This window comes from Mastigoproctus giganteus, chromosome 4, assembly GCF_048544385.1.
Source record: "Mastigoproctus giganteus isolate SK-2022 chromosome 4, ASM4854438v1, whole genome shotgun sequence".
Classification (NCBI taxonomy): domain Eukaryota; kingdom Metazoa; phylum Arthropoda; class Arachnida; order Uropygi; family Thelyphonidae; genus Mastigoproctus; species Mastigoproctus giganteus.
The window spans coordinates 181,001,998-181,015,595 of NC_143578.1; the positions used below are offsets into that span (position 1 = coordinate 181,001,998).

General features: G+C 38.3%; 1 protein-coding gene across 2 annotated transcripts in view; it reads right to left on the bottom strand.

The window, feature by feature from the left end:
• Positions 1-10,713, bottom strand: part of LOC150087230 (kinesin-like protein KIF21A) — a 779,086-nt gene extending 768,373 nt beyond the window's left edge. For both annotated transcript variants that reach the window (XM_090371900.1, XM_090371899.1), the window contains exon 1: positions 10,653-10,713. In XM_090371900.1, the coding sequence (XP_090228026.1) occupies positions 10,653-10,684 (32 nt within the window). In that variant the 5' untranslated portion in view covers positions 10,685-10,713. The remainder of the gene's footprint in view (positions 1-10,652) is intronic.
• Between the last annotated feature and the right edge of the window lie 2,885 nt (positions 10,714-13,598).

Genomic DNA, 13,598 nt, shown 5'->3' on the forward strand with positions numbered 1-13,598 from the left:
ACCCCCTAATGTCGCAGGCTTTGAACCACCTGTCCACATTTAGAACAATGTTGCTGATAAGTTCTTGCAGTAACATCATTAACTACCTCTCTCAGCACCATCTTCAGCTGGGTGTGGACGTGCCACCATGCATCTCTCCAGAGTGTCCCATACGTGTTTGATGGGATTTAGATCGACAGAACGGGCAAGCCAATCCATATGAACAATGTCCTCACTTTCCAAAAGCATATCACAGCTGCAGTGCTATGGGGGTGTGACGTTATCATCCATAAACACGAACTTGGGGCCAATGGCACCTCAGAACAGACACACAGGGAAGGATTACCTCAATACAGTAGCATGAACCAGTTACAGTACCACCTTCCAGTAACTGGAGCTGTGTATGTCCATCCAAGATAACGCCTCCAGAGACGAGAACACCTTGACCACCATATCGATCCCTTTCAGTGATATTTCCAGGATGATACCGTGTGCCAACCTCTCGCCAGATCAGCTGACGTCCAAAATCACTGCTGAGACTGAATCTACTCTCATCAGATAGTAGATTAAAGAGTACCTTACTCCATTGCGCTGCTGTCCAAGTCCTTGTGTTCAATGCATGACTGTAAATGGTGTCTCCGATGGGCAGGTGTTAAAGCGACACAGCGTACTGGCCGTCGGGCAAACAGTCCACCTTTGTGGAGTCACCTGGCCACAGTAAACAGTGTCCTGTGCAGCTGGTTTGCAATGAATTCCGCTGTCCATTGTCGGTCCCTCTTGGCCTGTAGGAGTATATAGTAGTCATCATTAGCATTAGTAGAGGCATTTGATGCAAGAAAGCAAGCTTATGCAGCATCAGCCAAAAAAAAAAAGAAAAACCCACTTCCACTTCACCCCTCTGTTTGTTCAAAATACCTCTCCAGCTGAGCCTTAAACTTATTTAGGCTATCAACCTCCACTACAAGGGATGGAAGTCTGTTCCACCAACCAACCACCCGCTGGCTAAAGGCAAATTTCCGCACGTCTATCCTACATCTGTCTTTCCTCAATTCGAATTTATGCCCTCTCAGGTGATTATTCAGAGCTAGAAGAAGAATCCCATCAGCATTGAGCATGCTCAAACCATTCAAGCCTTTATACACCTCTATCAAGATCACCTCGCTGGTGCCTAGTCTCCAGACACTGTAATTTGCAAAACTTAAGCCTTTCTTCGTAAGAGCACCCCTTTGTTCCATTCACTAATCTTGTTGCCCTTCTCTGTACTCGTTCCAGCAGCTCTACATCCTTCTTGAAATGAGGCCTCCAGACCTGTATACAGTACTCTAGGTGTGGCCTGACCATTGCCTTATACAAGGGAATAATCACCTCCTTATCCCTGCTGGAAAAATTCCTGTATATCATTGACAATACTCCATGAGCTACTCTTGCAGCCCATCTGCACTGCTCAGAGAACTTCATATCTGCCTGCACAACCACCCCCAAGTCCCTTTCATTCTCTACCACTGTCAGTGTAGTACCACAGAGTTGATACGATTAGGTGTCGTTTTTTTGTGGACAACCACCTCTAGTCCTTTGAACAGCTGTATCTGTTGTTCTGAAGGCCAACCACGCATGTGAGGTGATGCTATGGATGATACCGAACTCTGCAGCCACACTCCTCTCACTTCAACCTTCCCAATCATTCAACCATGGGTAAAGTCATCCAGATGTTGTTTACTGGCCATTTCATTGTCTGTAGTACTGTATGAAACCAATCTAACAATCGTGCTCACCATTCAGCAATTTCACATATACTGCTTTAGATTTTGCACACCAGTGTATGTACAGGAACTGCTGAGGCAGCATTTTATCATTGAAATGGTAATAAGCAACTTATCAGTGTTATTAGATATGCAAGGTTTTTTATTCAATGATTGGCTGAAGTAGGAAAGTTCTATAAGAATAATGCAGTACACTATTCATGTTTTTCATGTGAAAAGGTTTCACATGAAAAACATGAGTAGTTTGTTATATGCAGCAAAATTTTAAAGTGAGATTCTTCAGCAGAAAAGACAAAAAAAAAAACCAACAGTTTTGAGTAAAGAAAACGGTAAAGAAATTAACTGTCTAATTACATGACAAGATAGTAAGACATGCAATGTTGGCAGAAATGAGTCTGAGAATATCTGAAAATATTGCACATATACATAAAGCAATTATATACCAAGGAAATCAAAACAATTGTTAAATACCTGGGATTAAAAACAAACATTCACTTTAAGTGCTATTTGAAAAGTATCTAAAACTTGTTTCCCTACAAAATGCAAATTCAACAATCCATAGCTGACATTCAGAAAGAATGGAAATTCATTTTTTTCCCAATTCTTTAAGCATTTTCCATTCATAGCTGTGTCAATCACATGGTATGCCATGTGCCAAATCCTTTGCAATAAGCGAGGGATAGCTTAACTTGGAAAAAGTTTAGGGACCTTCTTAAGACAAATCCAAGGTCTGACTACCAATCCACCCCTGCAAACTTCCACCTCAGCATCCTGAAAAATGCTGTGTTTGCACAGTTTTCATTAGCTGGAATCTTCAGGCAGGTCTACACTGAAAGGACAAAATTCATAGGATACCTGGTTCCTGGGCAATGCAACATTGTCAACTCTCTCTCGCTGATAGACGAACCCACTGCTTGGCAGATATATAGGTACACTGCATTCACGTAGACAGTAATTCAACGTCAGTATGGATAAACGTCATGAGTTAAGATTTTCAAAGAGGGACGATAGTGGGTGCCCAAAGCATGGGTCACTATTATGGAGGTGGTACAGAAATTGCATTATCCCTGTTCAACAGTATCAAGAGTGTATCAGGAATATGCCATTTCCAGAATAACATCTCATCATGGACAGCACTGTGGGCAGCAAATAGGTGGTGGATGAACGTGGCCATTGACGTCTGTCTCACATTGTTTCAGCCAATCTGAGAGCAACAGAAGCACAAATCATTACAGATTTCAAGGAAGGTGCCAGAAACTTCTCCACCAAGCAATCATTAGCCGCAATAGGTTATGAGAGCTGTCGACCCACCAAAGTCCCATTGCTAACACTAAGACACAGGACTACACTTGAACTGGGTGAAGAACATGAGCACTGGACCTTGGATGATTGGAGACTGCTCTCCTGGTTCGACGAGTCCCATTTCAAGTTATTTCGAGCAGACAGCGGGGTGCATATCTGGCAGAAACTACACAAAGCTATGTGCCCGTTATGTAAACAAGGAACTGTTCAAGCTAGTGTACTGTCGGTAATGGTCTGGGGAGTGTTCAACTGGCACAAATTGGGACCTCTGGTATGTCTAGACCAGAATGTTCCTGACTAGACTATAACCTGGAATGTTCAGAGATGAACATTCCAGGTTACATGTCCATCCTTGCAGACCATCTGCATCCCTTCACAATCATAGTGCACTCACAGGGCAATGGACTCTTCCAACAGGACTATTGTCCTGCTGGAAGAGTTCATTGCCCTGTGAGTGCACCATCTAGTCACCACAGAGCCGTGATGACTAGAACATGGTTCAAAGAGTATTCCGCAAATTTTACCACCATGGAATGTCCTCTCCATTCAACACACATGAACCCTGTAGAGCATCTTTGGGATGCTGTGGAAAGATGTATTTCAGTTTTGGATCCTCCACCCAGGAATGCAATGGAATTATGGACAACGGTGCAGCAAGAATGGATGGGAATACCAGTAGAACACTTTCGTGAACTAGTGGACTCAGTGCCTCTGCATGTGACTGCCTTATGCTGGCAAAAGGTGGGCCTACCCCCTACTAGGTAGGTATCCCATAATTTCTGTCCACTCTGTAATATATATAAAAAAAAAAAATAATAAAAAAAAAAAAAAAAAGCTACCAGAAACTCCAAACCACCTTGTTCCAACTATCCAAGGCATGGATAAACATGAAAGCATTATACCAACAAGACAGGGCAAAGCCACACATAAAAGGTTTTCATTCCCTGAAGAAAGATGTTAATGATATAGTCATCTCTAATCAATATCCTGGTTATCGGAATCGCAATTTCTTTTTGTGATCTGTATCCCTCTGATCATTTCCAAAATGACATCTACAGGAATAATAAAAATACTGTTGAAGAAATGAAAGGTGAAAATCTTTCAAGACTGACTGGCAGCAGTTATGGCACATTTCAATCACTATCTGAGAATGGCCTTTAATGCAAAAAGAGATCACATTACGTTGTTCCTTGAATAACAACTCAATGTTTTACATGTTTAATGATACCAAACTCATCATTGCCAATGTATTACATCAAAAAATAAGACATTCAAAATTGTTGGATCTTTTTCTGACCTTTTTTATGACCCTAACACAACTTAATGCCCGATTCTGCTTTCTTAATAAACAAAGATTCATTGTTATCTTCTATGCCAAGATTTAAACCTACAACGGTGCTGGTGTAGCCAAGGTCAGGTCTCTTATAGTAGTGCAAACTTTCAACAAGGCTTACTTCAGCATATGAGTGTTGATTTTCAGATGAAAGTTTCCTGGAGACCTTTTATTAGAGAGGGGTATTCTATTCTATTCAAAACAGAATTTTGATATTTGGAAGATTCTGTCACATAATAGAAGAAACTATCAAATTTGCTTCTTCCCATTAAATTTGTTTATTGCTTGTTGACAAAAGCTCTCTGGAACCAAAATGTCCCTCCCACTTTCCCAAGAGATGCAAGTGTTACTAGAATACTTAGTAGCTCACTGTACAGGTAGAAGACAATGAGTCATATACCACAGGGATAAATAATTCTAAAATTAAAAATTGTAACATATTTGAAAAATGACCACCACAACAAACATGAAAACACTGCGCTCTACTGACAATGCCTAAACCCATTTAAGCATTTTTTCTGCAATTTTGATGCATTCCAACACAACATTTTCTTTTCAGTTCTTGAGCACCTCTAGGAAACAGCCTTCAAACATTCCCAATCAAGGGGGCCCCAAGGTAAACTTGATAATATTTTATGATAAAATTTGTCATGGTCCCAGATTAATGTTAAAATAAAAGTAATGTTAAATAAAAAAAAAATAAAAATAAATACACTGGGCTACTACCATTAGCCTTTAAACCAAAATGTAATGTCCCTTAGAGATCAGAACAAATTTTGACCAATATAAACTCTGTAGACAAATCATTTTTATGTCTATCACAATAAATCAGTTTATTAACTGATAACCTGGAGGGGGAGGGGAGAGGAAAAAAAAAACCCTTATCAGTGGAAAGGCCAGTACAAATCTCTCCCCCTTGGGACCATGAATAAAATTGATAAAAACTCACAAAACATTGATATGTTTCATATCAAAGACAAATAACCAATATCAGATATGGAATTCTCAAAGCCACTGGGGGATGGTGTTAAGAGTAATACATGCCCACATCTGAACCCAGAATGAAAACAAACCCATATGAAATAATTATAACAAAAGAGAGGAGAGGAACCAACTGTATACATGGGTTCCAAGGTACTACTGCACTACGATAGAAATAGTTTTAAGAAGTGCTAGACTATCAACTCATCCAGCGATATAGGTGATCTAAAGCAATCAATCTATTCTTCTGTTAAAATCCTAACTTCAGTTAGTCACCAGTAATGTTAAAACAAGCATTTGGATGAAGTGAACATCAGAATTGTCGTTAGTGGCAAAGATCTAAAAACAAATTAAAATTCATAATCCTTGATACAATCTCAGAGATATGTTAATATGAATAAAACCTGTGAATAATTAAAGCCTTTTTGTTTGTTTGTAAGGTGATAAACCTTATGATTAAAAAGGAAAAAAAAAAAAAAAAAAAAAAAAAAACACCATATGGATTGAAACAAAATTGAAAGCTAAATTTTGGTTTTTGTTACAACAATGAAATGGTGATCTATTAAAAATTTCATAAAATCCAGAATTCTTTGCAGGTGAAGTCTTCTGGTTGGCAATGCCATTCTTTTGTTCATGGATTTGTATTCAAGCTGAAGCACATAACCATGTTGTCCTATTATAATTATAAGAAAACAGACTGCCAATATATCAAATGCCTTATAATGGTGGGGGGGGGGCTTTAATTTCCAAGACACTAATTATACATTGTGAGTCAGTGACTCACACAGTAACAAGACTTGTGATTTATTGGATGATTGTTTCCTACAACAGCATATTAGCAATATGCTTTTGCAGCATCGGCAAAAAAAAAAAAAAAAAAAAAAAAAAAAACACTTCCCATTTCGCCTATCCATTCCTTTTCCAAGTTTATCTAGTTCTTCCCCAAATTTATTTACGCTATCAATTTCCACAACAATGGATGGAAGTTTCTTCCAGCAATCAACCACCTGCTGTCTGAAGGCAAACCTCTGCACTCCTATTCTGCAACCGTCCTTGTCAATTATTTGAATTTGTGCCCTCTCATGTCTGTAGTCTGAGTGAGAGGAAGAATTCCATCAACATTCACAATGGTCTTTATCTGATGCTTACATTAAGAATCCACAGATAAGCCCCACTAGGTAACAGCAATCAATGTATTGATGTGGAATTTACTTAAAGACAACTACTGTCAAACACAAGGGAAAGGGCTTTTGCTTTCTTAAAAGGTGACTACAGTGGTCACAGACAGTTTTTAAGTTGTATACAATGGAACCAACTAATGAAAGCAAATTCTAAATGGGAATTATTCAAGGATGTTATCATAGAAGCTAATAGGTTTTTTATACCAAAAGATACCATTTATGGAATAAATCTAAACAATCATGGATGAACTGATGACACTTGTGAAGAAAAATGCATGGGATACATAAATTATCAGGTGATACAGATGCCTACAGCAAATATAAACTATCAAGTCACAAAGGATGTTAGGTAAGCTAAGGTAGATTACAAGAGGTCTCTGGCAAAGAAAAGTAGCAAAGACTTCTTTAATTGAGTAAATAGTTGAAGTAAAGGGTTAAAATCACATTGGTCCACTAGATATGAATGGATTAACTGTTAATGATCCTGTTCAGGTTGCTGGCAAACTGGATGGGCATTCTGCATCTGCATTCACACATGAGGAATTTTTTCAAGATGGGAATGGCAAAAGAGTCAAATTCTGTCATGGGCCTTGTGATAACCGAGAGGAAAAATTTAAGCTAAATATAAAAAAAAAAAAAAAAAAGGCATCTGGGGTGAATCGGATGTATCCAGTTATATTAAAGTAAGCAGCAAGAATGGTAGGCAAACCTTTAGCCATAAATTATGAGAGACTCCCTGGATTGAGGGGAGGTCCCTATTGCCTGAAGATGTACAAATGTATTTCCAGTTCACAAAGGGAGACATTAGCATATGATACAAGAAAACAAGCTTATACAACATCAGCAAAAAAAAAAAAAAAAAACACCACTTCCCATTTCACATATCCAATTATCTCCAAAACTTTATCTAGTTCATCCTTGAACTTATTTAAGCTATCAACTTCCACAACAACAGATGGAAGTTTGTCCCAGCAATCTGGCTAAATGCAAATTTCCACACATCTATTCAGCAACTGTCTTTCCTCAATTTGAATTTAAGACCCCTCAAGTGCATAATCATCAAGCAAGAGGAAGAATCCCATCAGCATTCAGCTTGCTCAAACCATTCAAAGCCTTAACCATCTCATCAGATCACCTCACAGGTGACTAGTCTCCAGAAACTGAAATTTGCAAAACTGAAGCCTTAAGTGATTAGACCTGTTAGCTTGATTTCTGTTTCAGGGAACATAATGGAGTCACTGGTTAAAGTAGTAATGCAGGCCCATCTAGAGAGGAAGGTAGTTATAATGTAGTTGCAGCATGGATTTAAGGGACAATTTTGTCTAACCATCTGACTGGATGCTATGATACAGTAACAAAGGAACTAGATGAAAAAAAAAAATAATAATTTTGCCATCATATACTTATTTCTCGGTCCATTCTTCAGAATCTAAGACTGGTCACAGAAAGGAGTCAATGTGAATGGAGAGTACCTAAACCATTTACAATTTGCAGATGACATTGTGGTCCTAAGCCACGATCCCAAAGAATTAGAAGAAAATCTTAATCAGTTGTGCAGAGTTAAGGATTTTGAACTAAAGATGAATATGGCTAAAACAAAAGTAATGATGAACAACTATGCCACAGAAAGGGACATAACGATTGAAGGAGCAGTAATTGAAAAGGTGGAGTCATACTTATCTGGGACAAGTTATTAGCCATAATAATGATAAATGGCTGGAAGTCAAGAGAAGAATACATTTTGGATGGATAGCATTCAGGAAATATAGTCACATACTGTGGAGCAATATCCCAATTTGTCTGAAACAAAATAATGAACCGATGTATACTTCCCATATATGACCAAAAGAATGGAAGAGAAGCTGAGAACTACACAGCAAAGAATGGAACAAATATTGGGAATCAGACTGTTAGATAAGAAGAGAAACACATGGATTAGGCAGCAAACTCAAGTAAAGGACATTCTTATCAAAACTAAAGAACTAAAATGGTCTTGGGCAGGACACATAGCTTGAAGACATGACAGATGGACTAAGAAAATAATAGAATGGTACCAAGAGGAGCTAGAAGAAAACCTGGAAGACAACAGCAGAGATGGATAGATCAAATTCATGAGTTTGTGGGTAGTAAATGGATGGCCATTGCACAAAACAGAAGGAACTGGAAAGTTGCTGGAGAGGCCTTCATCCTGCAGTGGATTGAAAATGGCTGATGATGACTTATATTTCAGAAAAAGCATTTTTGATATTGTTGCACATAAAAGAATGCTATACAAATTGGAGCAGTGTGGCATTAAGGTCAAGTTGCTGCCATGGATAAAGAAATGGTTGAGTGGGAGAAGATAGACATTGGTTTCAGTGGGCACTACTTTTCTTGGACTAATGTTATTAGCAGAGTACGCCAAGGTTTAGTGCTGGGCCCATTGCTATTTTCTCTATTTACTAATGAAGGCATAAATGTTCAAGTTTGCAGATGATACAAAAGTGTCAGCTGAGAAGTGTCAATTGAAGTTTAATATGGACAAATACTATGTGGGGAGAGAGATAACCCCAGATTTTACTCTCCATCCTTGAGTGTGGTACCACACTCAGGACAGAAGATGAAATAGACATGGAGGTGTAACTGTAGTCAGATATGAAATTCTCTGAGCACTGCAGACAGGTGACAGGGACAGCTTCTGGGGTTTTGTTAATGATACACAAACTTTGCAAGCAGTGATAGGGGTACGATTATCCCTTTCTAGGGATCATAGGGATGTGATCTGCAAAGCAATGGTTTGGCCAGATCTTAAATATTGCACAGAGATCTGGGAGCCTCATATTGGAAGAGGCATGGATCTGTTGGAATGGGTGCAGAGAAGAGAAATAAGATTGGTGAGTGGGGGGGGGAGCTAAAGAGTGCTCTTACCAGGAATGGTTTCAGTTTTGCAAATTGCATCATCTGAAAACAATGCACCTGCAAGGAAATCAGATTGATTTGTTTAAGGCTCTGAATGGACTGAGTAAGCTCAATGCCAATGGAATCCTTCCTCTTGCTCAGATTTTTTTTTTTTTATATACAAGTGTGCTGATGCAAGAAGAGAAAAAAAAAAAAAAATTCTAGTATACAAAAGAGATTTTTCTGGGATAATAGTGTAATTATTATTCAATGAAAAACTTTTAATTAGAACAAAAAAAAAAAAAGTGTTTCTGTATATCCTACTCAATCAAACGTTTAACACATCTGTTTCATTGATAGTAACAATATGAATAAAACATTAAAATACGAAAACCAATATTTATTAATCTCAAATAATACTAACACAGTAATTGAATGTTTTGCTTATAGTATTTTATACTCAAAGGTAATACTTTATTCCTTAAAGATATTTGAACCAATCTGTTATTATGTAACTGTCTGACCACAATATGCATCAATTTTTTTTTTTTTTTTGTTAAAAAAAACGTATTATACTTTGATCTGGACAGTGAGATAAACACCTGTTGTGGAGACGCGTATACATGTGCTTTTTTGTTTAATTCAATGCTGAAATCTTTATCTCTCTCTCTTTCCAGGAATATACGCAAGTACAGCAGTCCTTTGATTACGACGCAAACACATCTAAATCACAAACACATTATTTAAGTTCAATCCACTAAGTTGTGGGGAAACGTGGAAAAAAAAAAAAAAGCAGCATTTTTAAATACCTAATAAAGTCTGAAAAGTGTAACGAAAGTTCAATTTACTTTCCACTAAATGCCGCAATATAAAACAGTTGTCCATGAAGGCTCTGCAATGCCCATGCGAGTTTTCCGTGCATTACAAAACACTACCTCGCACCACAGCCACCACCTGCAATGCAAATGCAGTAAAGAAGATTTCAACAGCCAGGCTTCATTTACAAGTTGCAATTAGCGATTTACGTCTTCCTTTAAGAAACAAAACAATAAAACGCTACACAAACACATTTAAAGATTGTCCTAGTTTTATGTATAGCAGAAAATTTTAGTTCGTAAATAAAATGATCATCGCAAAAAATAGGTATTGTGGAACTACGCTTCAAGTAATCTTTACCTATATATGTAAACGATGATTAAACAGGGGAAAGGAAAATAAAAAAAAAAAACATTTACTCACCGAACTGCTACTTTTACACTTGTATCCCCCATTTTGCTGTAAACATATGAAAATCAGCTATCAACACAACGGATATAGATGGTTTACAGTGACGTTGTGTCACATGCAGAAAACAGAGCAACCCATCAATGTTATTGGCTGCCCGTTTCCAATATGGCAGATCTGATAAAAACGTACCACAACCACTTGCTCTTCCTGGACGAAACGTCATCTGCACATGTGTGGATCATCACTTCCTGCAGAAGATATGACGCGCGTTTTACAAAGTTGATGTTAGCGTAACGTTGTTTACTCATAATGCGTAAGATGAGCTTTTTATCTTTTAAATTGAGATAAATTTCTGCCGCACGTATAATGACAACTAATTGAAAACTATACTACTATAAAAGCAAAGCAATATTTCCAATTATTATTAAGGTGTTTTTTTTTTTTTTCCCGTAAATGTTAGTGGATACAATTTACCAGGCTTACCTGCTGATATTTGTGTGAACTTTAAAAATGGCTTCTTTTCTTCAAGCCAAACGATAAACAGTACTGTAGTTAAAAATAAGTAAAACTGCAATCGTTTATTGCAAATTAAAATCTTAAATTGCGCATACTGATATTGTAGTGGCCGAAGTAAAATTGTGAAATATCACTTTTTTAAATTTATATATCAAATATAATCATAAACCAAAAAAATGCGAAATTCGAAAGATAGGGGAAATACATTTTGAAGTCAGCTGTTTCAAAGAAGTTAAGTCATTGCAGTTTTTAATTAAATAAAAAAAAAAACTGTAGAAACCACCCGTACATTTCAATAACGGTTAGAGGTGCCGGGACTTGTAGTCCCGATTCCCTGTGGGGAAAGGTGGGCTGGCATAGTAAAGCTGTTTGCCCAAGCACGTGCTCGTTATATACGCCCCTGATGATGGTTGTGACGGGAGTTGATTTGAAAAGGCAACTGCTACACCAGCAATTGTATAGGGGTGGAATTTTATTTTCTCGCCTTGTGCTGAAAATTTTCATTCCAAGACTGGTTGTCATCCGACAAGGGAATGAAGATATAATAGACTTCTGTTTTTATCCAGATTGTATGCAATTTTTTCTTTTATTTATGTTCTATTTTATTATTATTTATTGCTTTTGAAAACTGAAGTAAGGTATCCATATGTTTCCTGCCTAGTTTTTGATAATATAATGGGAATTTTTTTTTCCTTTCTGCCAAAAGACAAGTGGTGCAAAATTACATTGCGGTTATAATTTTTATGTGCAGTGCACCACACTACATATATCTATCAAGGATTATTAAGTATTTTTCTCCAGATGGTCCTGCATTACTTTTTTAACCAGTGACTCCATTATTTTTTATGGAAAAGAAGTGAAGCCTACACATCTGTAATTTTTTATCATTTCACTCTTTGATTCCCCTTTGTGTATTGGAGATACATTTGCACAACTGCAGTCCACAGGGACCTGCATGTGTGCACAGTATTAGGGTCAGGTGCCACCTGTGGTTTTCCACATCTGCACCATATATTTGCTGTAAAGAAATATAGTACTACTGTAAATGCCAGAAAAGTGTTGTGTGTTGTATATGACATATTGTGTTAGGTTCTGTTGTGTGTTTATTATTATTATTAGCAGCTACAGGGTGCAAGGAAGCCTGAAGCTTATGCTGCACCAGCCAAAAAAAAAAATTCTCCAGTTACCCTGAGAGAGAGAGAGAGAGAGAGAGAGAGAGAGAGAGAAGTAAAAAGGAATCACCAAGAAAGAGAAGAATGATGATATCCAGCTTAGGACTCTGAGTGTGCCAAACCCATACTCACCAGATGTGAGCCCCTGGAGTTGCCACCTAATATCTTCAGTCTCTGCACCCAAGACACCCAAAGACATCCTCCTTGGCTAGATTATCACTTGTTCATCCCTCCAATTTCTGGCATTTGGCTGCAGGGCCCCTGGTGGGACTCCATGTTGCCTGCACACACCACTAGTAGGTAGCCAGACTGCCTATTATTCTCTGGCTTGTCTCCGCCAGGGTTGCCAGAGCTTCCTGGATAGAGACAAAAAAAAAAAAAAGGTAGAGTCGGGGAAGTACAGAGTGTATGCAAGAAAGGAGAGTATAGCTAGAAATATGGTGGATGTAGGCGAAGACATCCTCCAGGTTATCAGTGGAACAATAAGTACCATCAGGTGAAAGGGGAAACCCAAGGAGGAGGATAAATAAGGCACACCAAGAGAGCTGCATATAAGTTGCCACTGACAAATCAGGTGGCCCATAGGCCAGTTGATCCTATCCAGATCAAGATTGGTTGGCCAGTTAGGTAAGGATCAGATGTTTAGGGTGTTTCTATTTTGCATTGGCAATAGGGTGCTTCGTCTTGTGAAGAGGGCTTGTGCAAACTCATAGTGGTAGTTTTCTTCTGTGATGAATAAGTGTTCATTTCCTTGAGGGTTATCCTGTATACGAGTAAACAGGATGCTGCGGAGGTCCTCATAGTGTTGACAGGTATATACTAGATGGTTCCAGTCTTCCATTTAACCACATGCACAATAGGGGTTGTCAATGATTCCCATGGATGTTAGTTTGTGGTTTATTAATCCGTGTCCGGTAATGAGGTAAGTGATATAAAGACCAGGAAAGAACCAATTTGGAGACTTGGGAAATACGGCATTCACATAAGGTGTAAATTTCTTGGTGATTCGCCCTTGTCGGTAGCAGTCCATCTGTCCTGCTAAGTCTGAAGTAGTAGGATGGCAATTTGTTTCTTTTCCTGCCTGATTTCATTCAGGATATTGATGGAGTGTCCAAGGATAGTTGCTGGTATGCCCCTGTATAGACAGTAGTGGAGGCCCCTTCGAATAACCTTCAGATCAAGCGGAAGGACACCCGCAAGAACCTGAAGGGCTGGGTTGTTAACTGTGCAGCATGCCCTTGTAATAGTAAGAAGGATGGTACGCTGGATG